This window comes from Globicephala melas, chromosome 1 (assembly GCF_963455315.2).
Source record: "Globicephala melas chromosome 1, mGloMel1.2, whole genome shotgun sequence".
Taxonomy (NCBI): domain Eukaryota; kingdom Metazoa; phylum Chordata; class Mammalia; order Artiodactyla; family Delphinidae; genus Globicephala; species Globicephala melas.
In genome coordinates this window covers 183347191-183371525 of record NC_083314.1, presented here as the reverse complement: position 1 = coordinate 183371525, position 24335 = coordinate 183347191, and the positions used below count along the sequence as shown (strand labels likewise).

Sequence of the window (24335 nt, the reverse complement as noted above, 5' to 3'; positions counted from 1 at the left end):
AGGCAAGGGTGAGGGGCACTCCAAGCAGAGCAGCTGTTTCTATCTTCACTTGATCTACTGCTAAAGTGTGAGGACTCCCCTGGCGATCCAGCGATTAAGACTCCGCGCTTCCACTGCCGGGGGCACGGGTTCAATCCCTGGTCGGGGAACTAAGATCCTGCACGCCGCGTGGTGTGGCCAAAAGACTAAACAAACAAACCAACCTAAACTTTTTTTTTTTTTTTTTTGGCGGTACACGGGCCTCTCACTGTTGTGGCCTCTCCCGTTGCGGAGCACAGGCTCCGGACGCGCAGGTCCAGCGGCCATGGCTCACGGGCCCAGCCGCTCCGCGGCATGTGGGATCCTCCCGGACCGGGGCACGAACCCGTGTCCCCTGCATCGGCAGGCAGACTCTCAACCACTGCGCCACCAGGGAAGCCCCCAAAACATTTTTTAAAAAGTGTGAAAACCCCTATTCTCCTCCATGGCTCTGCCCCCCACCCTGTGGCATCCCCGGGGCACTTCTGACAGAGGGCCTAGCTTTGCAGATGCTGGGACCCACGGCCGTGAGCATCACCTCTTGACAACAAATCTGGGGAAAGCACTTGTCTTTTCCTCCCAGGAGTCCCACAGCCTGCCAGCTCGGCAGCCCTCTTACCCTCTGTGTCCAGCCTGGCAGCCAGGCTGGCACAGGTGCCCCCCTGACCCCTTCCAGGCCTCTCGCCATTTCCCTGACAGCTTCATTTTTCTGGTTCTAGGCTTGGCATTGGGCAGTGGGACTGCGGACCTACCAGCTGCCCAGGCCCTGGTCTCCTGCCTGGACATGGCAGGAGCCATGCTAGGTTGTAAAGGTTTGGGTGGGGGCGGTCTCTGGGACCCTTCCAGCCCAAGTCCCTGGTTCTGTGCCACAATTTCGTTTTTAAACCAATCCAGTATATAGATGGCAGATTTCACAGAGATTCACTCTTTAAGGCAGATTTAGCATTCAACAAATATTTATCAAGCACCTTTTATGTACCCTGCCCTGCAAAGACACTGGGCTGGAGAGACTCGGGAATATTCATTTCCCAGCACCGTGCTGGGCCTTGTTTAACTCCGCCACAGCTTCTCCTTCTCCTCTTGCTACTACTATTACTACCAGACACTAATGCTAATAATAATGACGGGAACCCAGCTGGTGGCTGACCCCCTCTGCTCCCATCCTCCCAGCAGCCCCCAGGCTCAGGGACACCAGGGGCGATGTGAGTCAGGCCCAGGATCTGAAGCAGGTGAGTATTCAGCAGGTTTGGTTGAGGATGAAGTTCCGAGAACCCCCCTCGGGCGGGCAGAGCCCACGCTGTTTGCTCCCCACCCCTTCTCTCACCTCCATCCCCTCCGGGGTTGGGGGTCTCCCCAGCACTATAGCAGGGCAGCCCCTTCCCAAAGCCAGATTCTTGGGCCTCTTCTCTCAGACCCAGGGTCTACTCCCCACCTCCTTGCTGCCCACCACGCCCACCCTCTGAGGGTAACAGCACCCCAGCCAGCCAGAGACAGACAGCAGGGTCCAGGACCAAAGGTCCCCAGGACTCAGCCAGAGAGGGGCGAGCCCACCAGATAGAACAGCCAGGTCACGCTGCATCTCCACAGCCAAAGAATGGACCACAATTTTACAAATAACGGGGGGCCGGGCCCTTTGGGGATCATGGTCTAGGCTGATCCCCACAGGGATGGGGGCACAAGAAGTCAGTCTTCCCTGTCACACCAGGGTGTTGGCCAGAGGCAGGAGTAGGAGGGGTGTGGGCAGGGCCTGCAGAGGAAGGAAAGGGGGAGGGGTGGCCCAGTCCAGGGCCTGGGACCCACAGGTGTGTCCGGAGTCAGCCCCAGACACAAAAGGCCAGGCCCTGGCGGTCTCCTCCGCTGCCTGGCACCCTTGGTGCCGGGGTGGGGGACACATCCCAGGCCCCCAGGCCCTCATCGCCCCCCACACCCCCGCGGTGTGCACCCGGGGCAGGGGTCTCGGCCGCCGCCTGTCCATCCGCTTAGAGACGCGCGCGGACAAGGGCGCGCGCACCCGCCCCGGCCTCCCCGCCCGGCCCCCCGCTCCCCTACCTGGTCTTCCCCGTGGCGGCCACGACCCCCCACCCAGCCGGGCTCGGAGTCCCGGGAGGGCAGCCCGGGGCTCGGCCTGGAGGCCGCGCGGCGCCCGGAGACGCCGGGTCCCGTCCCCATGGCGGCCGGAGGAAGCGGCGGTCTGCGCCGCCCGCCGGACAAAGCGCGGAGCCCCGCTTCCTGCCATTGTGCGGCCGCGCCCGCCCGCTGAGCGCGCCGGGACCCCGGGGGCGGGGAACACCCACCCTCCCGCCCGCAGCCCGGCTCTGACCCCCGGCCCAAAGGTCCTGGGCTCAGAGGGTCCCTCCCGGACCTCCTCCTTCCTCCAGGGGAACTCCTTGGATGCTGGGGGCAGGGGGCCCGCCGGTGACAAACGCCCTCGCCTTGACTGCGGAATCCCGGCCCCCGCCCAGTCCCGCGGGCGCCCCACTCTGCTCAGACCTCCATCCCGACCCCAACGCAAACGGCTGGGGCACAGGAGATCCCTCCCGGCCGAAAGGGCATCTCAGTCCCTTCCCCCCAGCCCTGGGGACCCCCGCCCCAGAGCCTCAGCCCGGGGGACCTCTTCCCCCTCCCCTGAGGGAGCTCCCTTAATGCTGGCGGCAGAAAAGGGGGGACCAGACCAGGGACACATCCCTCTCTGGGTCCTCAGACCCCCACTCCCTGTCCAGCCCCGAGGACATCTGTCTCTGCTCTGACCACCGACTTCCCCGCCTCAGCCACAGCCGGCGCTCAGAGGCCCTCCTGGGGGTCCTCTTAGTGCCCGCCCACAATCCAAGCGACCCCCGGCTCAGACCCTGAGCCCGGGGGACCCCCGCTCCCACTGCCCAGGCCAGTGGTGCTGGCAGAGGAGCAGAGGGGCGCCGGTGACCACAGGTGGAGGCGGCGGGCAGAAGGCAGGCGCGCGGGGCGGAGAGGGTAGTCCTTGGGGAGCCTCCAGGAGCACAGTGAGACGGGGGTGTCGCGGAAAACCCCGCAGCCCAACTCAGCTTTCTGTGAGGCCCCTGCTGCTGCGGGCTGGTCCCTCCGGCCCAGGGGCCACGCGGGAGCTTCCGGGTGCCCTACCGCCAGGGGGCGCTCATCAGAGACTGGCGAGGACGCCGACCAGGATTGGGGTGCCGGGGTCCCCACTGTAGGTTGTCAAAGCGCTTTTATACTCATTCCCGGGAGGCGGAGGCGGGCACTGTTATCTTCATTCATCGCGTGGCGGATAAAGTGAGGGAAAAGTCCACAGGCAGGACTGACACCAAGACTTTTGACTCTGAGGTTCTGGAATGGCCTCCCTGGGGAACTCCTCAGGACCCATGGGGGAGGGGGACATGCTGTCATCAGCCACCCCCCCATCCCCTAGTCAGCTCCCCCTCAATCTGGTTCTGGGTGGAAAGAGGGTGGGAGAGCAGCAATTTATTCGGGCCAGGAGCTTTCCAGGACTCCCTCTGCTCCCAAATCCTGGGCCATCCCCCTGTCCACACCACTGGCAGATCTCTTGTAAACTAAAGCCTGATCATGTCACTCCTCCACAAACCCTCCTGTGGCTTCCCATCTTGCTTAAAATAAAATCCCAACTGTGGCCTGGCTCCTACCGTGCCGTCTGGCCAGTTCCACAGGGTGGTCCACCGTGCTGGATTCCTTCATCCCTACAACTCACCAAGCTCAGAGCCTGCACCTCTGCATTCTCTGTCTGGGACACAATGTGCCCCTGATCTTCCAACAGCTGGCACTGGGCCCCACCTTAACTGCTACCTCCCAAGGAGGCCTTCACCCGTCTCTCAAAATAAATAGCCCCTTATCCTGGAACTCTCAAACCCCTTACATTGAATTATTTCCTCCGAAGCAGCTATTACTACCTGAAATTATTTTATTTCTTTGTTCATTTCTTGATTATCACTTTTCCCTGCTAGACTATCCTCTCCAGTGGCCAGGAGTCTTGGCTGTCTGGCCCACGCTTCATCCTCGGCACTTAGAATAGTCCTGGCCACCGTAGATGCTCTGTGCAGACTAGATGATAAATGGATGAATGAAAGCAGAGGAAGGGGCTTCGTGCCAGAGAAGGCCACTGGGGCCTGAAAGGTCTTGGCCAGGATGTCCCTTTCTGTGGCCAACAGTCAACAAAGCGTTCCCCACTGCCTGTCCACAGGTTCTCTCCTTCCTCCGAGCATCCACGACCTTGGCTTGCCGGCCCCAGGCAGGTCCGTTTCCACCTCAAAGCTTGGAGGTGCTGCGCATGCCCCCTGCCCCTACTGCTGCCCCCCGTGGCCAGCCGCTGAGCAGTCCCAAGTGCCCAGGCCTGTGCCAAGTCCTGTTCCCTCTTCTAAAAGACCATAAGGAGGAAACACTGGTACTACCCCCATTCAACAGACAAAGAAACTGAGGTTCGGAAAGGTAAAGTGACTTGTACTAACAGCAGATGCCCACTGGACCACTACCCATGTGCCTCAGGCACAGGGAAGGCATGGGGACATGAAGGCCAGCCAAGTGGTGGTTTGGGCAGCAGGGCCTTGAGGTCCACCCCCTTGGGGACAGGGCAGATCCCCAAGCCCACTGGCCTAGGGTAACCAGGTTGCATCAAGTGGAGACCATCAGGGCTGGGCCAGGGCAGGTCACCAGAGGTCACCTGAGTGACCAGGTTCTGGCCACCCTGAATCATGCTCCTGCCTGGGTCCTCCATCCAGGGCTGGGGCTGCTCCTTAGAAAGCCAGGGCCCTGTTGCCCCAGAGCCAAGAGTGCAGGGTCAAGGAACCTGCAGAGCAGGGGAGGAAAGGCACCCCAGGCCCCTGCACCAGGGGAGGGAGGAGGCCTCATCAGGCTCTGAGGTTCCCACCTCCTCTCTACACAAGAGAGTTGAAATGGCCCATGCGCAGGCCCAAAAGGTCCCGGCCCCTGACTCCCTGGGGAGGGGGCCCCTCCCCAGCCCAGCCGCAGCTCCAGGCTCATGAGTCAGGACTGGCTTGTTGAAACTGATACCGAGAAACCAGATGCTGGGGCTGATGAATAATGGAGTCACCAAGGCAGGAGCCCCCCTCCCACTCCCGCCCAGCACCACCTCCCCAGCCCCAGAAAAGCAGAGGCCTGTGGGCATCCCCTCCCCCACAGTGGGCTGGGGCCCCAGCCTGGTCTGCAGTGGGAGAGGGAGCTCCTTGTCTAGGAGAGGTCACAGGTCTGGGCCAACGTCTGGAGCCAGTTCTGTGCTCTGTCCACAGAAGACTGGCCTAGAACCAGGAGTTGGGGCTCCCTGGCCAGGGGGATACCCCTGCCCAGGGGCTCCCTATCCGAGCTAAGCTCCCCTGGGAGACTACCAGCCCCAGGGCCCCATCTGGTACCTTGGAAATCCAGGGGTGGAGGCTGCACGCGTGGGCACGTCGGCCGGTGGGGAGCCAGCTCTGCCAGGCTGCTCTCCTGCTCCCAGCGGCCCACCTGGCTCCTCCCTTCCCCTAGGCCTCGGCCTCACCCCTCATCCTGGGGTCCACCCGGACGCAGAGCCTGCCCTAAGGCCCTGCCCTGTGCAGGGCAGATGGCAGGGGTGTAGAGCACCTCTCTGCAGGCCAGCCCTACTGCACCAGCTGCAGAAGCCAGCAAGGCCCCTTCCTCCCCAGGGAGCCGAACAGCTGGGACTGGTGGGTGCTAGGGGGAGAAGGAAAGGCTGTGGTTCATGAACTTCACCTCCTGCCCAGTCCCTGCACAGGACCCCGGCGTGGCAGCCTGTGCCCTTCTCCTGGCGCCTCTTTCTTCAGAGCCACACAAAAGGCTCCTCGGGAGGGAGTGGGGCAGAGAGCACAGGCCTGGGCTGCGGGAGACCTGCTTCTGGGGCCCATCTACCCCTCTGCCCTTCCCCACCTGTGTGAAGAGGGCACTGGCCAGTTCTCTAGAATTTTCTATCTAGGGATGGCTGCTGGGTCCCATTGTGTGCCTGGACTCTGGCAAAGGGGCAGAGAAATAGTGAGATCCTCCTAGAGCCCCCCAAACCTGGGAAAGGCAATGGAGGAATCTGTGGGGCCCTGGGCCCCCTGGGCCTCCAAGTCCTCAGTCTTTCATCAAGGTGGGCCAGGGCCTCTCCTGGCTTCGTGGGTCCTGTCCCTCTGCCCTTCCCCCTAGCGGGGGCCAGGCTTGGCCCAGGCTGCCTGAGGTGCAGACTCTCGCGCCCCCTACCGGCCTCGAGAGGGCTTTCCGCCTGGGACCGACTCGGACGCCCAGACGGGGCAAGGTCGCCGAAACCACCCAACCAAGCCGCGCCAAAGCCCCTTCAGATGCCCTCGCCCCACCAGCAGCCCTCACACCAGGGCTGGGGCCCTGCAGACTCCTCACGACCATGTCTCCCAGCCGACCGCACCCTAGAGTCACTGTGGAGGCGGGCGCTGGAGCCCATTCCACCCTCAAGTAAGCGGAGGCAAGGCCAGTGGCGCCCATCGACACCCACCTGCTGGCCTAGGACTGTGCGGGACCCTCCACCCAGGGTTCTGTCCATTCATTCAGGGAGAGTCTTGGCGCCCGGACCCACCCCCGTCCGGACCCCAGCTTCCCCGTGAGACTCACCTAGGGACAAGGTTCTCCTCCCCAGTGGCTGGGGCTCGGGCCAAGGCTGCCAGAGTCCGACGGGGCCGCGGGGAGAGGGGGACCGGAGCCGCCCGGCGGGCTCGGTCCGCTCTGCGCCGGCTAGGGGCGCTGGGCGTAGGGGAATTACGGTAGGCCGGCGCGGGCGCTACCACCTGGGCGGGCCGGGACGTACCATCGGCGCGCCCGGCTGGGACGGGGGAGGGTCTGCGGTCCCGGGAAGGGCCCGGCGCCCCACCCGGCGGCCCAGGGGGGTGGCAGGAGGGCCGGCCGGCGCTTGGAGCTAATCTAGGGTCCGCGCTGTGGACAGAGGGGAGGAGGCGCTTGTCACTGTTTCCGAGGGGGCTGCCCTTTACAGACCTGCGAAAAGTTCAAAGTCTGTAGTCTTTAACCTGGGCTTGAAGACCCGAGCTCGCCCGCCCCCGCCTAGGGCCCGCGGCGGGACGCTGCCCCCGGGGTCCAGGCGGGGTGGGGGGGAAGCCGCAGGCCCAGCCCGTCCCGGGAATCGCCCCAAGCCAGGCTCGCTTCCGCTGGATTCTGAACGGCGCCCTCCACGGCGCCTGAGAAACCGGCCCGCCTTGCTCCGTGCCTCCCTCTTTTTTCCTGGCCCACGCCTAGCAGGTCCTGAAAAAGGGGGCCATTCCGCCCTTTGGTGGTTCCCAGCATCTTGAGTTTAGAATAACTCTGCCCTCAGGACTGGAGGTGGAGATAGTGTCTGGGGACACAGGGATCCCACTGAGAAGGCAGGCCACCCAGCCCCAGGCACACCTCCCCGCTTCCCTAATTACCGAAGCTAGCAGATGGGCGTGGTTGGACTGGGACCCCCGCGGGAGCCTCCGGGTTCAGGCCTACCTGCATTTTGCCAATTCTAGACCACCTCCGTCAGGCCCCTCACCAGGCCTGGGCCTCCAGGCTGCTGGAGCCCCCTCCTAATGGGAGCTACCCTCCTTGTCAGCACTGACCTTCCTGGGGCTGGTCCACACCAGAGCAGCTCATCTCCACCAGGTAGCATGAGGTGGGTCCTCTGTCTCTGCCTCTTGGGCACCCCAGGCCTTCACCTTCTCCCATCCAAATTACTTAGCCAAAGCCCCCAAATTCCCCTTGCATTGCTCCTCTGGTCCTGCCCCATTCTCCAGCTGCACACTGGACTGCCCCCTGTCTACAGCTGACTAGCATCTCCACAGACCAGCCACCTCCAGAGATCCCCAGAATCTGGCCATTCTCTAGGGCACCCTGGCTGGCCTCCTACCTCTTACCCCCAAAGCATTGCCCAGGAGAATAGGTCACTCCCTCTCCCATTATTCACTACATCCTGCCCATTCTTTCTCCACAGGGACCTCAGATCCACCCCTTCCTCTGCCCTGTGGCCACTGGTCTTCATCTGACAACCCCTCCCCTAGACACACACACCACCCTCCCGACTCATCCCTGCCACCTCACAGCCCACTGTTAAGCTGGAAGAGAGCTCTGAAGTCATCAAATTGAATCTCCACTCTCTCCGCTTAAATACTTCTAGGGGTGGGGTACTCACTATCTATACATCAGGGAACAGCTTCAGCTGTTGGAAACTCTTGCCTATACTGAACAAAAGCTCACCTCCCTGCCAGGCCCCTTGGGACCCATGCAGAAAAACTCACCTCCCTTTCCTCCTGACAGTTCCTTAGAAATGATAGGCTCTGAGGACAGACAGACCTGGTTGAGTTCTGGCCTTGCCTGGGCAAGTCATCGCACCTCCCTGTTTCTCAGTGTCTTGTCTCTAAAATGGAGATGGGGTGGTCCCTACTGCACAGGGTGCGGGTGAGGACTAGATGAGGTCCCTGTGGTGAGGCACTAAAGCAGGGCCTGGCACACAGTAGGTGCTGAGTAAATGGCGGCTGCTAGAACTAATACCTTTAAGGATGATGTCCTAGCGTCCCATCTCCAGGATAAACACCCCCAAGTCTTCTGCCCCCTCAAATGTGGTCCCCTAGGCCAGTGTCAGCCCTCTTCCATGTCCCCTTGTGACCCGAGGTGCCCTGTACAGACTTTCATCAGAGTGCCCAGCTCAAGGGAGCCCAGACTCTGCCCCGTGGTTAACTTGCAGCAGGGCGGGGTCACCCACCGTGTCACCACCCGGCACCCTGGGAGAGAGAGAGCAAACACTTCCTCCGTCTCCCCGACAGGACACCTGCCCTGGGAACTGGACAGATGTGCAATAAACATTTGTCTGGCTGGGTGGGGTTGGCTGGGGTCTGGGATGGAACCCAAGGAGGTCTCAGATCTCAGGGAGGGGAAGGAGGACACGCACGAAGTCTAGGGGTTTCTCTCCCCCTGCAAGGAAGATGGACACGTGGTTGCAGATAGCATCCTCTTGAGCACCTGCAGCAAGCCACACTGTGCTAAGCAGTTCGCACGTAAACCCTCTTTTTCACCCTTGTTGCAACTTGAGAAAACTCAGTTTCCAGATGAGGAAACTGAGGCTCAAAGAGGTGTAGTGACTTGCCCAGGGTCATGCAGCGGGAAAGGGGTGGGCTGTGACCCTGGAGCTCCCAGGTGTGGGCTACTCTATACATCTTCATCCTGGGGAAGGATAGGGACACACCTTCCCTCCGGTCATCCCCAAGGCAGGTAATCCAGACACCTCACCTGGACATCAGGGTGTTCCCTCTTCAGCTTTGCCTCCCTTTCCCCAGCCCCTCCTCAGCCCTGCTCGCTCCTTACATCCTCAGAAAGCCTCCTGGCTCACTCAGCTTTCTTCCAGCTCAATACCCCCTCATTTCTCTGGACACCAGCAGCCTCCTCCAGGAAGCCCATCCTGGTTATCCCCATCCTTCTAGAGTGAACTCCAGGGACAGGAGGTAGGGGTGAGGTGGCTGATTTATCTCAAAAGCCCCAGCACCCAGGAGAGGCTCAAATAAAACCTCAAGGGTGGGGCTTCCCTGGTGGTGCAGTGGTTAAGAATCCGCCTGCCAACGCGGGGGACACGGGTTTGAGCCCTGGTCCGGGAAGATCCTACATGCCATGGAGCAACTAAGCCCGTGCGCCACAACTACTGAGCCTGAGTTCTAGAGCCCATGAGCCACAACTACTGAGCCCATGTGCCACAACTACTGAAGCCCACGCACCTAGAGCCCAGGTTCCGCAACAAGAGAAGCTACTGCAATAAGAAGCCTGCGCACCGCAATGAGGAGTAGCCCCCGCTCACCTCAACTAGAGAAGGCTGGTGCTCGAGCAACAAAGACCAACGCAGCCAAAAATATAAACAAATAAATAAACAAACAAACAAACAAAAAAACCCTCAAGGGTGGGCCAGGAAGTGGAAGGGTCCAGCCCTGTTGGAAGATGGCCCTTCAGGGTAGCCTGGGGGGCCAGTTTGACAAACCCAAGTCCTCACTTCCCTCCTCCTCCCAGTGGGGCTGGGATGCAGCTCCAGGAGGGCAGAACCTTTGCTCCCTGGAGATCTCCAGGGCCTAGAACCAGGTGTGGCACAGCAGGTGCTTAAAGCTGATTTGGTGACTGAATAAATGACGTCATCTCCTTCAGAAAGCTAGTCACATCCTGCTAGCCGTTCCTCGAATGGCTGGGGAGGAGAGGGAGAACGATGCTCTCCGTCTCACTCCAGGCCAAGCTGTGCCAGTCATGCTGTGGGATGTGGGCAAGTTCTTTCGTCTCTCTGAGCCTCAGTTTCCTTATGTTTCACATGGGAATAATAATAATGCATTTCTTCTGAGGTTCCCTCGAGGGTTCAGTGAGACAAGCATGAGGGCCCAACAACCTGCCTGCTGGTTATTATTATCACCAACAATAGGATATTCTGGAACTTCCCTGGTGGTCCAGTGGTTGGGACCCACGCTTCCACTGCAGGGGGCACCGGTTCGATCTCTGGTCGGGGAACTAAGATCCTACGTGCCACACGGTACGGCCAGAAAATAGAAAACAACAATAGGATATTCTTCTCTCCTCCTTCTCACCAAACCTGGGTGTCATTCACCTCCTCTCACCCTCTGCTCCAGCCTGCTCATACCCTTGGCAAGACCTGCCTCCCACCCCTTCTTTCCTGCCTCTGTACTTCTGCCTGTGGCAGTCCCCCCTTCCTGGAGGGCCCTTGCCTTCTGCTCTGCCTATCTATGTTTTCACTTCCACCAGAGGTCACCTCCTCCGGGATGTCCTCCCTGACTAGCCCTTCTCCCTCTGATGGCTCAGGCATCCTTGTCCCCCAAGTCTGTGTCATTTGTCCCAGAGTGGGTCCCACCAGTGATAGGACTTGGGCTCTCCCCCTGCAGGCTGGGTGACCCTCTGGCTGCTGGTGCCAATGTCAGCCATGCTGAGTTGCAGGCAGCCCAGGGCTGGGACCTGGAAGCTGCAGAGGGCCCACACATGCTCTGACACCAGCTCTCATCTCACAGGCCTCACCCCTGGCCCTTCCTGCGGCAGCTTGTGGGCCCGCCCCAGGAGGAGCAGCTGCCCACAGGAGAGGCTGGGACAGTGTGGCCTGGCCCCCTTTGTCATCCCTGCGGGTCAGGCAGAGGGCCCAAGGCTTTGCAGGCCCCTGGCAGGATGTAACTGAGGATAACTGAGGCCAGTTTGTTGCCAGGAGCCCCCATATGGGGGAGAGGCAACCAGCCAACACCAGAGCCCCGATGCCAGGCACCAACCGTGCCAGCAGATTGCATCTGACATCACAGCCACCCCCTTGCCTGGTGACCACGGCAACTGGAAGCCTCCCCCTCCTCTCCCCGCCCGCGGAACAGTCCTCCACGTTCCTTCTAACCGTGGTCTTCCTGTGCAGAATGTAAGCGCGTGTGTCTGGATGGAGGGGGGTAACAGGGTGGCATTTTTAATTTCCTGCAGCTGGCAGAGCTGAGCTACACAGTGGTTAGGAACAGGGCTCTGGCACCATACAGATCTGGGTTCTGGGTTCCAATCTCAGCTCTACCACATCCTAGCGATGTGTTCTTAGATGGGCTGCTACCTCTCAACTATAAATGAGAATAATGACAGGACAGATGTCAGAAGGCTAGAGGGAGGAGACAGAGTCCTCAGTGCCCACAGTGAGTTGTGGCAGTTACAACTATTGTCACTCAAATGCGTGCTGGGAAGGGCCAAACCTGGGTTCAAACCCTTGCTCGGTCTCTCCTGAGCTGTGGGGCCTCCTCCAAGTCACAGGACCTCTCTGAACCTTGGTATCTTCATCTGGAAAACAGGGCAATGACCGACACCTTCCCAGCAGAGCTGCCACAGCACAGAAGGCACAGAGCCCAGCACGAACCAGGCAGAAGTGCCCCGCCGTCACTGCTATCCTTATCCCTCTTGTTTTGTCCACTCGTAGCTCCCAAGTCCTGACACTCCACGACCAGTTGGTCCCTTCTTCCCTTTGTCATCCCCAGGCCCATAGTCACTATCACAAAGTCCCAAAGTGTCCCTGACCCATGCCCAGGCCTGAAGAGTGGCCTGGTGCCCCAGGAAGAGTGCCCGTTGGGCACTGGAATGGAACCTTGGTGGGGGGTGGGAGGGGGGGTGTCCCTTCTTGCTGATTCTCAGTTTCCTCATCTGTGACATAGAGCGGCAGCTCCCGTCACCTCAGGGCTGTAAGGACTGCAGTGCAGGAAAGGGCTCTGGGGCACCCCTGCTCCAGCTGCCCTTGCAGAAGTCCCCCCCGCTCCACTGTTTCTGAACTGGGGTCAGCCCCTCTGCCTCCTAAGCCAGCCACCCTGCGGCCCTGCCCACCCCTGAACCCACACGACCCTGTAGCCAGGCCAGCTGCACCCCTGCCAGGGCCCTGTGGATTTCCGGGCCTGGACAGCGAGTGCGGTTAGAGCCCTGTCCCCTCTGCCCCCAGCTGCTCCCCGGCCCTCCAGCCACCCTACCTTAGCCGCCCGCCCCTTGTCCATGCAGTCGGGGTTCTGACAGCACAGCCCCTTCTCTTCAGCCAGGCTCCGGTCTTCTGCAAAGGAGAGAAGAGGGTTACTAGTCGGGCGGGGCCCAGGGAGGGTGCGCCCAGGCTGGGGCACCCAGGCTCCCCGGGGCCCCAGGAGCCTCCCGACCAGAGGATGGGTGGGGCCGTCTCCTCAATGCACCCTTCAAAGGAGGGCAGTGTCCCTTTCTCTTTTAAATGCCAACTTATCTGCACGGGAATCTGTTAGCAGAGCCCTTTTCTTGTAGCAGCTCCCCAGGGAAAGTATCCAGATTCCAGGGGGAGAAAACGTCTTTGGAAATGAGCAGCTCCCTCTCTCTGTACCACTAGTCTGGGGAGGGGGTGGCTCAGTGACCTTGGGGCCCCAGGGTTCCTGGGGGATCCCTGCAAGACTACGGGGGGAAGGGGGATGCCAGGGGCCCAAGATCCCTTCCTACCCCTGTCCTCCACATCGCTGCCTCTATTGATGGTCTCCCCCGCAAAATCCTGGGGTGGTCCCCCTCACCCGCTGTCCGTCTTTGACCCAGCATTTGGTCCCCTCCAAGCTAGCTGCCTCTCCTCCTGGGGTACAGCAGCGGAGGGGACAAGGAAGGGGGGAAAGAGGCTGCCCGCCCCGGTCAGCTTGCAGGGCCAGGGGAAGGGGTGATGAAGCGCGCCCCGACACGGGGCACAGTTTGGACCCCCGCATCCCTGATTCCGAGACCGGCGTCTACCTCCCACCGCGAGCAGGCCTTCCCCAAAGGAGGCGGCAGGCTGAGCCCCCGCCTGCCGAGGGGAAGGAGCTGGCCCTGCCCTCCCATTGATCCTCCCCCGCCCCAAACTCCCCGGCCTGCCCGCGATGCCCCTCGCCCGCGCCCCTCCCCGAGCCGGCGCGGAGGCGGCCAGGCCCGCCGGCCTGCATGGCGAGGCCCGGCCGGGGGCCCCGCACTCACCCATGGAAGAGGCGCCGGGAGGCCGGGAACGCGGGCGGTGCGGGGGGCGCCGCGGGCCGGGGGCGAGCGCAACGGCGGCGTGGGGCGGACGCCGGCCGAGCGCCGGGGTAGAGGCCGGAGCGCCGCGGCCGCGGGACCCTCTGCGGCTAGAGGCGGGGCGGGGCAGGTGGGCGGTGGGAGGAGCCGAGCGGCGGCCCCGCCTGCGGAGGGCGGGACTCCGTGCCCCGCCCCCTGCGCCCCTCAGCCTGGACCCCCGCTGGGCAGAGCCTGCCCCCGGGCGCGGGGCATCTGCCGAGAGGACGCGACCCATCCTCCCTCCCCACAACTGGAGCCTTCCCCTCCTCTCTGAAAAGTCGTGGGTGTGACCAAAGGCCATCCCTCCGCCCCTCAACTCCCTCAGCCTCCCAGCCACCTCAAAAGAAAACACCTCTGTTTTTGATGTGGTCTGGAGACATTTTCTCAATCTCCTGGAAAGTGGGAATGAAGGCATTTTAGACAACTCTGCTATTTCTCCTGGCCCCAAAGGTACCGTCTAAGTGGAAACGGTGCCTTCTTGTAGATAGGCATGCAGGTCAGGACAGATCTCTGCACCCTCTGTCCTCCACCCCCAGCAGAGGACCCTCTCCTCATTTAGAGATGCTGTCGGCTGTGGGGGTAAGGGTTCCGTAAATGGAGTGGGCTTGGTGGCTACTGTTGTTTTATTACTATCACCTCTGTGTTGGTTAGCATTTTAAAAACTTTATGGAAGTATAAAACAAATATGTACAGAACAGTGCAGCTCTCATGAGTACACAGCTCAGAAAATTTTCGCAAAACGTATTTTTACAAAATAACCAGCCCGCAGGTTAAGAAGCAGAGCACCACCAGCCCCCCTGCAGAAGTCTCCCTCATGGGAGCTGCCAGCCACTCCCCACCCCCCAGGGGGTGCTGTCCTGACCTCTGTCTCAATTAGTTTTGCCTGGTCTTGTACTTTCATTCAATTAGTTTTGTCTGGTCTTGTACTTTATGTAAATAGCACCACGAGATACTTGGACAACATTTTAGTGTTTACAAAACACTTTTCACTTCAGAAATGGAGCCTGGGGGAGGTGGCCAAGACTCTCCCAAGGGACTCAGAGTTCTCCTGAGCCTGCGTAGACCCCATCCCACCTGCAGGTTGGTGCTGGGAGGCTCTGGGTAGATGAGATCCAGGTATGGAAGACCCAGTTTCCCATGGGACCCGGGTCTCTCTCCCAAAGTCTCCCCTGGCCCCTTCCCCAACCAGAGTAGGGTGCCTGCCTTTCTACGTGCATCTATTTCATGGGCTGGCCCTGGGGACTCGGGGGTGACCAGGACCCCATCCCCGCCCTCAGGGACTTGTGACAGAGGGCACTGTGATGGATCCCAAGTCTTCTGGGTTCTCTGGATTCACTCAGCAAACATACAGCAAGGGTCCTCTGGGGGCTCACCATGTATCTAGCCCCAAGCTGGGCACTGGGGACCCATCGGTGACCCTGACAAGTCTTGAGGGCCTCATGTGGGGCCCGGCACGGCCGGGGCGAGGAGGCCAAGGGAGCAGCTGCACGAGAGGCCTTGCTCGGTGTTCCGAAGCTTCCAGGCTGAGAGGGAAGCGACAGCACAGTGTCCCCCAGTGTCCCCCAGTCTGCTGTTTGTGCAGTGGGAACCTGGCGTTCTGAGAAGGGCCCCTGCTAATTCTCAGGACTCTCAGGCGGGCCCTGCCTCACTCAGTTCACAGAATCACACAGTTCTGATTTCCCTCTCGGAATCTCAGCTGTCTGAAGGGCCAGGGACGCCTGTCCTGCCTCTAGCCTGGAGGCAGGGGCAGCTGAAGGGGGAAACAGCCCTGTGAGGACCCTGACGGGGTCCCTGGGGTCAGCGATCCTGCTGGCCCTGCCCCAGCCCTGCCTGTCAAGCCGTAGCTGGCTCAAGGGTCGGGTGGGAAGCAGGGCTCTTCTCCACCACCCGGCAGCAGCTCCTCTGCCATCTGGATTTCCAGGGACCTGGAGACCGCAGCCAGCTTTGGGGAGTTTCCCATGCACCCTACCTGAATCTGGGGAACTCAGCCAAATGAGGTCTGCTTGTAACCCTGAGTCCCTGGGTTCTCACAACTCAGGGCCTGGGGTTGGGTTCTAACCCCCTTTGTCCCAAGACTTCTGGACTCTGGTCCTAAATTCAGCAGGCTCTGGGCTACTTACGACACCACAGGGTCCTGGAGCTGCCTTGCCAGCCCTCTGGGTCCTGCCATGACCGCCCCAGGCCACAGCCACTCCAGGGCCAGACTCCCCTCGGCCACCGTGGGGTGGTCGTGGGGTCTGGAGTCCTTTGTCCTGGTTCTTCCAAGCACTGGAGTTCTACCTGGCTAACCTCTCTGGCCTCTAGCATCCCCCCAACCCCGCCGCCCTCCCACCCTCCCCCAGCCCCCCCTCCATTTTCAGTTCCCTCAAGGTGCTCAGTCTGCTTTCTAGACGCCCCCTCTGCGGACTGCTCAGGCCCAGCCCCTCTGGAATCTAGTTTCCCTGCACTCCACATGAAAGCTACAGCCTCCTAGGTGTGCTTCTCTCCCCAGAGACTCCAAACACAGGAACGTGGCTGAGGACCCTGCTAGCTCTCAGGGCCCAGAGACGGGCCTCTGGGGGCCAGGGAGGAATCAGGCATCGGGACGGGCTGTCCCCACCCCAGGCCTGCCATGGGCTCCCCTCTGACAAGTTGCCCGGTTTGCAGCCCTGCAGAATGGGTGGGTGTGGTAAGGGGGAGATGTCGTACCAGGTGGTACATACCCTGGACATAGTTGATTGGGCCAGAGGTGGCCGCCTGGGCCAGCCTGTTCAATTAGACTTGCTCTCTTGAGAATTTGAATTGAGACGGGCAACTCCTATTGGGCCCTGGAGCCCTGAGGTCACAGAAAGTCAGTCTGAGTGGGTGCGCTCCCAGGGGCCGCCTCCACCACCTGCCCTCGCTCCCCCCAGGGTCCCCGCCCCAGAGTACCCCTCTGGCTGCTGGCCCTTGGCCAGCCCCAGGCAGACCTGGAACCTGGAAATTGCCCACCCCCAGGGTGCCAGATGTCGTCTCTCCGGGTCTGAAACAGCCCAGCTGCCCTCCTGGCCTCCTCGGGCCCCTGCGGCTCCCAGCATCCTGGGGAAAGCCAGGGCCCCTCAGCCAGGCAGACAAGCCCACATGCCAGCGTCCCCCACCCTCTATCTTAGTCACACGATGCCGCTTTTCCTTCTCCAACACGATCTCTACGACAACTGGCCGGCAGGGCGCCTGGGCAGAAGCCGGCCGGCAGACATGTTTTGCTTGGCGAAGCGCAGTGCTTCAAAAGAATTTGAATTGGTTGCCAACTTTGAAAAGTCAGATTTCACATAAAAATCCAGATTTCTGGCTTCCATGGACAAACCAGAGGAGCCTGGCAGCTCTGGACCCATATTCCTGATGGCTCCAGCTCCCCAGTTGTGTCTGCCTTAGACTGGCACACACCCTTCCACCCTCCACAGTCCCCACCACTCCCTATCGCCTCACTCCAGCCCCCTCCCTCTGTTACTCACTACCTCCCCTGGGACGGAACTGAGCTTCTGACCGCGGCCCAGCCCTTCCTGGTTCTGTTCCTCTGCCTCTGCCACATCCTTCCCATCGCTGTCTACTGTCAACTGACATCCTGCCCACTCTCTAAGGCCCAAGTTGAATGCAGCGACCTTCCGGAAGGCCTCTCGATCTCAGAATATCCAAATTCCAGATGAATCGCTCCCTCCTAGATCCCACTGTCCTGGGATGGACCTTTGAATTGACCTGTTATTTTGGACCTCTCTTCCCCACCAGATTGCTCCAGAAACACCTGCCTATAACCATAGCTCTGACCTACTCAGCACCTGCTGGGCGCTCTGTGCTTTTCACACATGGTCTCATTTCACTGTCAAACCCTCTGCAGCATGGGCTAACCCCAAAGGACAGCTGCTGGCCACTGTAGCTACTGAGCATGTGCGATGGGGCTCATCCAAATTGAGATGCGCTATACATGTGAAATACACAGCAGATTTTGAAGATTTCGTGCAAGAAAAAAAAAAACAATGTAAAATCACATTGATGCGGACTTCCTGACGGTCCAGTGGTTAAGACTCCGTGCTTCCACTGCAAGGGGCGTGGGTTCGATCCCTGGTTGGGGAATTAAGATCTCACATGCCGTGCGGCACAGCCAAAAAGTAAAATAAAATCAAATCTCATTGAGGATTTTTTTATACGGATTACAAGTTGAAATGGTAATGTTTTTGAAATAGACTGGGTTGATTAAATATACTCTTAAAATTCATTTCACTTGCTTGTTTTCAGGTTTTTTGTTTTTTTGCTTTTTGTTTTTAATGTGGCTAGTAAAAAAATTTAAATGATGAAAGTTCTAGGGGATAGCACTGTTCTAAACAACTGAGAGAAGAAAGTATGTTGATTGTTGCCCATTTTGCAGATGAGGAAACTGAGGCCCAGAGGGTTGGGCGACTTGCCCAAGGTCATGCAGTTAGTGAGTGATGAGCCTGGGACTTGAGCCTAGGACTGGAAGACTCCAAGTCTGTGCTCCTAACCAACAGGCCACACTGCCCCTATGGTGCCCCCATGGTTCCTGACATGGTTAGGTGCTTGGCACACATAAAATGATCCCCCCATTGTCACATAAGACCCCTTTTCCCAGCTGGCTGCAGGCTGAGACAAGCGTACCACCCTTGTCATTCCTCAGGGGAGCCCCTCACCTCTGAGCACCCCCTGGCATAATGAACCTCAAGAAGACAGAGCTTCCCTGCCCATCACCTCCCAACCCCAGGCCTGGCCAGGCAAAGGCCACCCCTCCCAGGAAGCAGCTGTGGCCTTGAATGCCCCCTCCCACGCAAACCCAGCCCTCCTGGGAGCCTATCTATGGTTGGGCAGCTGCTGCGGGCTGTGCTAGGACTGAACCCCGTCATCAGGGCAGCTTGCAGAAGGGCAAGATTTGACCCAAACCTGCCCGAGAGCCAGAGGGGTGTGTCCTGGGCAAATGGCTGCTGACCCCAGGAACCATCCGCCTCTCCCTACCCCAGACTCTGGTCAGAGCATCACAGGTGGCCTGGGAAAGAAATATGGTCCCCTTCCCAAAGCCCCATGTAGCATTGTGGGGTAGGGCCGCCAAGTGGGGACCCAGCTGGAGGAAGGAGCCCGGACCATGGTCTCTGATGCTGTCCCTGCCTGCAGCCCAGACTGAAGATGTCATCGTCCCCTGGAGCCTAGAGACCCCCAAGCACTGCCCCGCCCACCCACACGCCTCGGACTCAGTAAGAAGAGGTGGGAGGACACATTCAGAATCCCTTTCTGGGGCCCAAGAAACCATCCACACAGTTCCTGCCCACAGGCCTGGAGCCCGCCTGCCACTTCCTCTGGCCGAGGTTGTTGTGGGCACCTGCCCATTTGCCCACTGCCACGGGCTTCCCCCCAGGCTCCTCGGAGGAACAGAGAGTGGCTGCGAGAAAAGCAAGAGCAGGACTGCGGAAAGGGGCGTGATTCCCGTTCGGGACAATCACGCTCCGGGCACGAGCCCCACCCCATCGCGCTGGGACCCACCACCCACCCATACTGGGCCCAGGCCAGGGGCTGGCAGGGTGCAGAGGACAGAGCCCACATAGACAGCTGTGTGCCCGCTCTCCCACCCGCCTGCCTCAGCTCGCCCCCGAGGCCGGCTCACGCGCCGTGACCCACGCACCGTGTGCTGGGACCTCTTTCCCAGCCGGGGCCAAGAGGCACGGGGTCGTGATGGTGGGCCTGGTCCTGCGGCTCCGAGGCGGAGGGCGGGAACTGTGGGTCTGGGTACCACCACTCACCACCCCACTGAGCCTTGCCTTCCCTTCCAGAGCAAAGGAGGGGGCCACCAAGAATGGTCCCTGCCTCCAAAGGTGGGCGTGAAGATGCTAGGAGCCAAGGGAAGTCTTGGCACGGGGCAAGTGCCCGCTAACTGTGCGCTGTGAGGCCCCACAGATGGCAGGGACTGCTTGCCTGGAGAGACTGGGGGCAGGGGAGCAGGAGCGCGCTTCACAGGGGCTGCCCCAAAGCCCCGGGAATGGGTGAGGGCCCAGCAGCAGGAAAGCTTGGCACTTTGCAGTGACTGAGATGAAGAGGACAAATAGCAAGAGGGGGACAGACCCCTGCTTGGCCTCCCTGGCTTGTGTCTGGGACTGGCTGTGTGACCTCATGCCGGACCTCAGCCACCTTCCCTGCCTCAGTAGACAGGAACCTGCCAGGTAAAGCCGTACAAGCAGGCAGGACTCAGTCTGCCCCCCAGGCCACTCCCCCAACCCACCCTCTGGTTCCAGAACAGTGCCCGGCTGAAAGAGACGGGGAGCTTTCTGCCAGGCTGGCCCGCGCCTGCCCCGTGCGGTCCTCGCCCTTCCCCCTGCTCCATGCCCTGCCCAGCCTCCTGCACAGGTGGGCACTGTGCCCACCCCACCCCTCCAAGCAGCTACATCCCTCCGTCCACTTTGGCCAACGGGACAGGTTGCCCGGAGGGGCCCCCTCTCAGGTTCGACAGCTGTCATTTATGCCCACCAGGCATCCATTCTCCCCCTTGAGAGCAGCATTGCCTGCCCTGCTTTGTGGAACCCATGCCCCACGTGGTCTCTTTCTGTGGTGGATCCCAGGCCTAGCCATCACTTTCCCTGCCCTCTGGCTGCAGGGAGGGGTCAGGGAAGGACCACGCCAGGCTGGGAAGTTGTGTCCCTGAGAGGCTCCTGCTTCTCCAGGCCTGCGGCCTGGGGTGGGGGCGTGCCAGAGCCTGGGGCCCCGGATGAGGCCAACAGAGGAGATAAATGAGGCCCGAGACACCGCGCCCTGCTTGCTTCTGCCAGCCAGACCTGGGCTTCCATCACTGGCACTGGTGTCCTGACAGAAGCGGAGTCGCCAACCCAAGGCTGAACGTTCTGCTGGGCCACTCATTAGCGGAGCTATGATAGAACAGCAATGATAACAGCCAGCATGGACCATGCCCTTGTTCTCTGGCGTGCAGGGTTTGAAGGGCTCCATGTGTCACCCCAGCAAGTCCTCTCAGCCACCGCACGACACCACCTGTATCTTTATCCCCACTGACACGGCCAGCTCAGCCTCCAAACACCGGCCGCCGGGCTCAGCACCCCGCACCACCCGTGCTGCCTCTCGGGGGGCTTAATCTCTCTGTGTTTCTGTTCCCTTACCTGCAATGGGGATAATACGAGAAAGGGCACATGTCCTGGGGCCTCGAACATGAGCATTCCAGAAAGACTCGTCCCACCACCTGGCCCTGATCTTGGAGGCAGAGGACCGAGGCAGAGACCAGGCCTGAAGCCCAGAGCCAGGCCCAGCTGCCCTGCTCCCAGCCCAGCTGCCGGGCCCACGCTGCCTGGCTTGGCCTGCCCTGTCTGCCCCCGAGGCCCCCAGGGTCCTCGTGCTCAGGCCCCTCTCCTCCACCAGCAGCGGCTCTCAGGAGGGCCTTGTCCCCCCACCGCTGCTGATGTGACAGGCAGCAGCATGTGCATGGTGAGCAGGCCGCAGGCTCCGGCCAGAGGGCGGCGGCAGGGTAGACCAGCTGTCCGGACCTCCTGCGCGCCCTCCTGGGAAAGTGGAACTGCACCTACCCCCGAGGTCCTCGATGATGTCCAGGGTGGAACTCCAGGAGAAGCGCTCCACGGCCCCCAGCTCCAGCTCGGCCAGGGCACCGGGCAGGGCCTCCAGCGCATAGGCACCCCGCTTCTTCCAGTAGAGAAACATGCTGAGGCCCGGGGAGGCCTCCCCGCCGGGCCCGTGCCCTCAGAGGCTGGGCGGCCCCGGGGACCCGGGTCCCCGAGGCCTGGACACAGTGGGCGCAGGGACTGCAGAGGGGCTGTAGAGACCCTGGGGCTGGCCACAGGCCGGCGAGCACGGCCCTCCCTGGGGAGGGGAGCATGCTGGGAGCGGCCGGGGGCCTCAGAGCTGACCAATGGCCAGGGCCCCAGCCCCACACAAAGCGCCTTTCTTCCCCTCCTACAGACATTTTACAAATTTCAACTTCCCGGCCCCCTCGGAGTCCCCCCCGAGGGGATGGGCTGGCCGTCTGGGGACGGCAGAGGCCCGGAAAAGAGTCCGATTGTTCCGTGATCTCTGTGCTAAGATAAGTTTTCAGAGGAGAAAAATGTGCTGCTCCAGGGGCAGTTCCAGCCCCCCACTCCTGACCTCTGACCCCAGCCCCCAGCCCCAGCGGGGCCCTGCAGGATTTCTCAGTGGGGAGTGGAAGCACCCATGGGGTGCTGTGGAATGACCCCAGAGCTGTTTTCAGCTGCCTGGCTGGGCCCCCTCCCCAGGAAGCGCGAGGCGTGGCTCCCAGCTCCCCAGAGCAAAGGCCCCAGGGAGGCCTCCAAGGGTCAGAGGGCAGGAGCTGCGGGCCAGGCCTCAGCCTCAGCTGCCAGTGAGGCCCCGCATCTGCCCTCTGGGCTCTCACCAAGGGCCCTCCCTCGCCGGGCTGGCCAAGCTTCCCCAGGCTGCCCACCCACCCCGCCTCCCTCCCCAGACTGTGTCACCTACACCAACAGTTGCACCACACATGAAGCCCTGGGCAGGCCTCAAAGGCCTCGGGCATCGTCACAGAGCTTCACAGCCCCCTGCTCAGTGGGCAGAGGGTGGGGTGCGGGCAGGGAGGTCAGAAGGCCGGGGGCTGGAGGAACCAGCTGGTGCAGAGCACAGATGAGGCGCAGAGGAAGACACTGGCTCAGCTGATAAGCAGCAGGGCTTGAATTTGAACCCAGGACTATCTAGTCTCAAAGCCAGCTTGGGGGCCCAGACAGCTACCTGGGGGAGAAGGCCTGGTGGTCGGAGGGCAAAGGGGTGGCCCTGTGGGAATCCAGCCCGGATGGGGGAAGGGCACCTTGCTCGTCCCCCCAGCCAGCCTCTGCCACGTTGCTGAGCGCCCTCTGTGTGACCCTGCCACGGCTCCCCAACCTTCCGGGGTCCCGAAGGAGCTAGCCTGGGTGGGGGCAGACCTGGCCGCCCCCAACCCTGGCCCGACCAGTTGCCTGGCGACAGAGAGGCACGAGGCCCAGACAAGGGGAATTGGCAGCAGAAGGCTCGACTTTCCGGGTGGGGGGCACCCCAGGGCTGTGGCGGGGTGGAGGCTGGTAGGGGTAGCCGACCAGGCAGCCTGCACACCCCCAGCTGAGGGCTAAGGTGCCAAGAGGCAGCTCAAGTGATTCAAACCAGATGCCTGCCTGCCTGCCTGCCTGCCTGCCCACCCTCCTCCTCCGGCCCAGGGCCAGGGCCAGGGCCAGGCCCAGACGAATGCGGCCAGGCCCTCTGGTCCTTAATCACTGGCACCCACGTAGCCTGGGCCCACACGAGGTGGGGGGCACCCTGGCTCGTGTTTACAGGCAAGTGGCCAGTGTGTGGGTGCCAGACCAATGTCGGGGGAGCGAGATGATTTGTCCCCGGCAGCCATGGCTGGTCTCGGCGCCCACCGGGAGGGGCCGGGGCTGCACAGTGAGCAGTGCTCCCCGAGCGTTACCTAGTCCAGATGCCTCTGTGTCTAGGCCTGGAGGGACTACACTTGGCTGTGGTTTCAAAACTGCAAGCCCCAAACCCACCCCGCCCGGAGGCTGGTGGGAGATGCTTCCTAACCCCTGCTTTGGGTGAACACAAGAAGCCCCCCGACCACACACACACACACACACACACCTGCGGAAGCCCTACTCCGTGCCTGCTTGTGCTCAAGCCCGGGATGCTGCACAGCTGGGCCTGGCTGTGCCCCCCCTCCCCCCCCCCCCCACCCGGGGCACATACAGCCTCCTCCCAGAGGTTCTCTCTGTCCCCACATGTGCCTTCTGCCTCCTACCACCCTGCCTTGGCTTGTGGCAGTCCTGCTGCCTGGTGTCCTCCTCTGGCTCCCACGGAGAGTCACCCACCCTCCTCCTGTCCAGGCTAGAGGCCTGCATCCCCGACCTTGCCTCCATCCTCCTTGTGCAGGAGAGCAGGGGCGTCCGGGCAGGCCCACCCGGGCTGGTAAAAGGGCCCCCAGGGTGTCCCGGGGGGGCCCAGCAGCCCTCATCACCATGCTGCAGGTGTCAAAGGCAGGTGGACACACCTGGGCCTTTTACTGGGTCTGGGGGAAACCAGGAAGCTAGCCAACTAGTGATGCCGCTTACGAACGTGGGGAGAGGGCTCTTCACCGCCTCTGAGGGAGCTGGGGTACGGCATGGCCGCCGTGTATGCTGCTGTGCTCCCAGCCCCAGGTGGACAGTGATGACAGTTACTGTGGACCAGATGCCACACTGAGCATCATTCCTACGTTAGCTCCTTTAAGCCTCACATCAGCCCCATGAGGCCTCACATCAGCCCCATGTCTGAGATGGAGAAGCTGAGGCCAGGGGCCACTTACTTGCCCAGGGCCACCCAGAGTGGGCAGGGGGCAAACCAGGGTGAACTCCAGAGCTGTGCTCTCACCGCTAGGCTGCACCCTCTGGCTCTTGATGACGCAGTCACCGGGTACAGATGGGGACCCAGGGTCCAGACGGAGGCAGGGCGGCCCCGAGCTGGAAGCACATCCTCCCACAGTCCCAGGCCCACCTCTCCTGCCTGGCTCCTCCTGGAAGCTCATGACCTCTGCACAGGACGATCCCAGGGAGCCAGGAGACCAATGGCTCGTGCCCTCCTCTCGGCATGCCCGACCCCAAACCCAAAGGTTTGTCCCCACTGCCATGAGCTCCCACTGGCCAGGGGCCAGGGCTAGGACGGGCAGAGGGCCGGGGAGCTGGAGACCCGAGGCAGCTTCATCCAGTTCCTGGCAATGGCCTTGGACATGGGGAGGGGGTCGAGCCCTCCGCAAACTGCAGCTGTTTCCTTGAGAGCGGAAGTGCCTTGTGGAGGCCAAGCAGGAGCCCCGAGAGGCCCACGGA

General features: G+C 61.4%; 1 protein-coding gene across 8 annotated transcripts in view; it reads right to left on the bottom strand.

The window, feature by feature from the left end:
- Positions 1-13531, bottom strand: part of PLEKHG5 (pleckstrin homology and RhoGEF domain containing G5) — a 29229-nt gene extending 15698 nt beyond the window's left edge. For 2 of the 8 annotated variants that reach the window (XM_060283763.1, XM_060283737.1), the window contains exon 1: positions 12462-12538. In XM_060283763.1, the coding sequence (XP_060139746.1) occupies positions 12462-12485 (24 nt within the window). In that variant the 5' untranslated portion in view covers positions 12486-12538. Of the gene's footprint in view, positions 1-2067; positions 2203-7577; positions 7694-11702; positions 11788-12461; positions 12539-13013; positions 13103-13440 lie in introns of those variants that run through there. The other 6 variants (XM_030880015.2, XM_030880025.2, XM_030880043.2 and 3 more) reach the window with 5 other exon arrangements.
- Positions 13532-24335: the final 10804 nt, after the last annotated feature.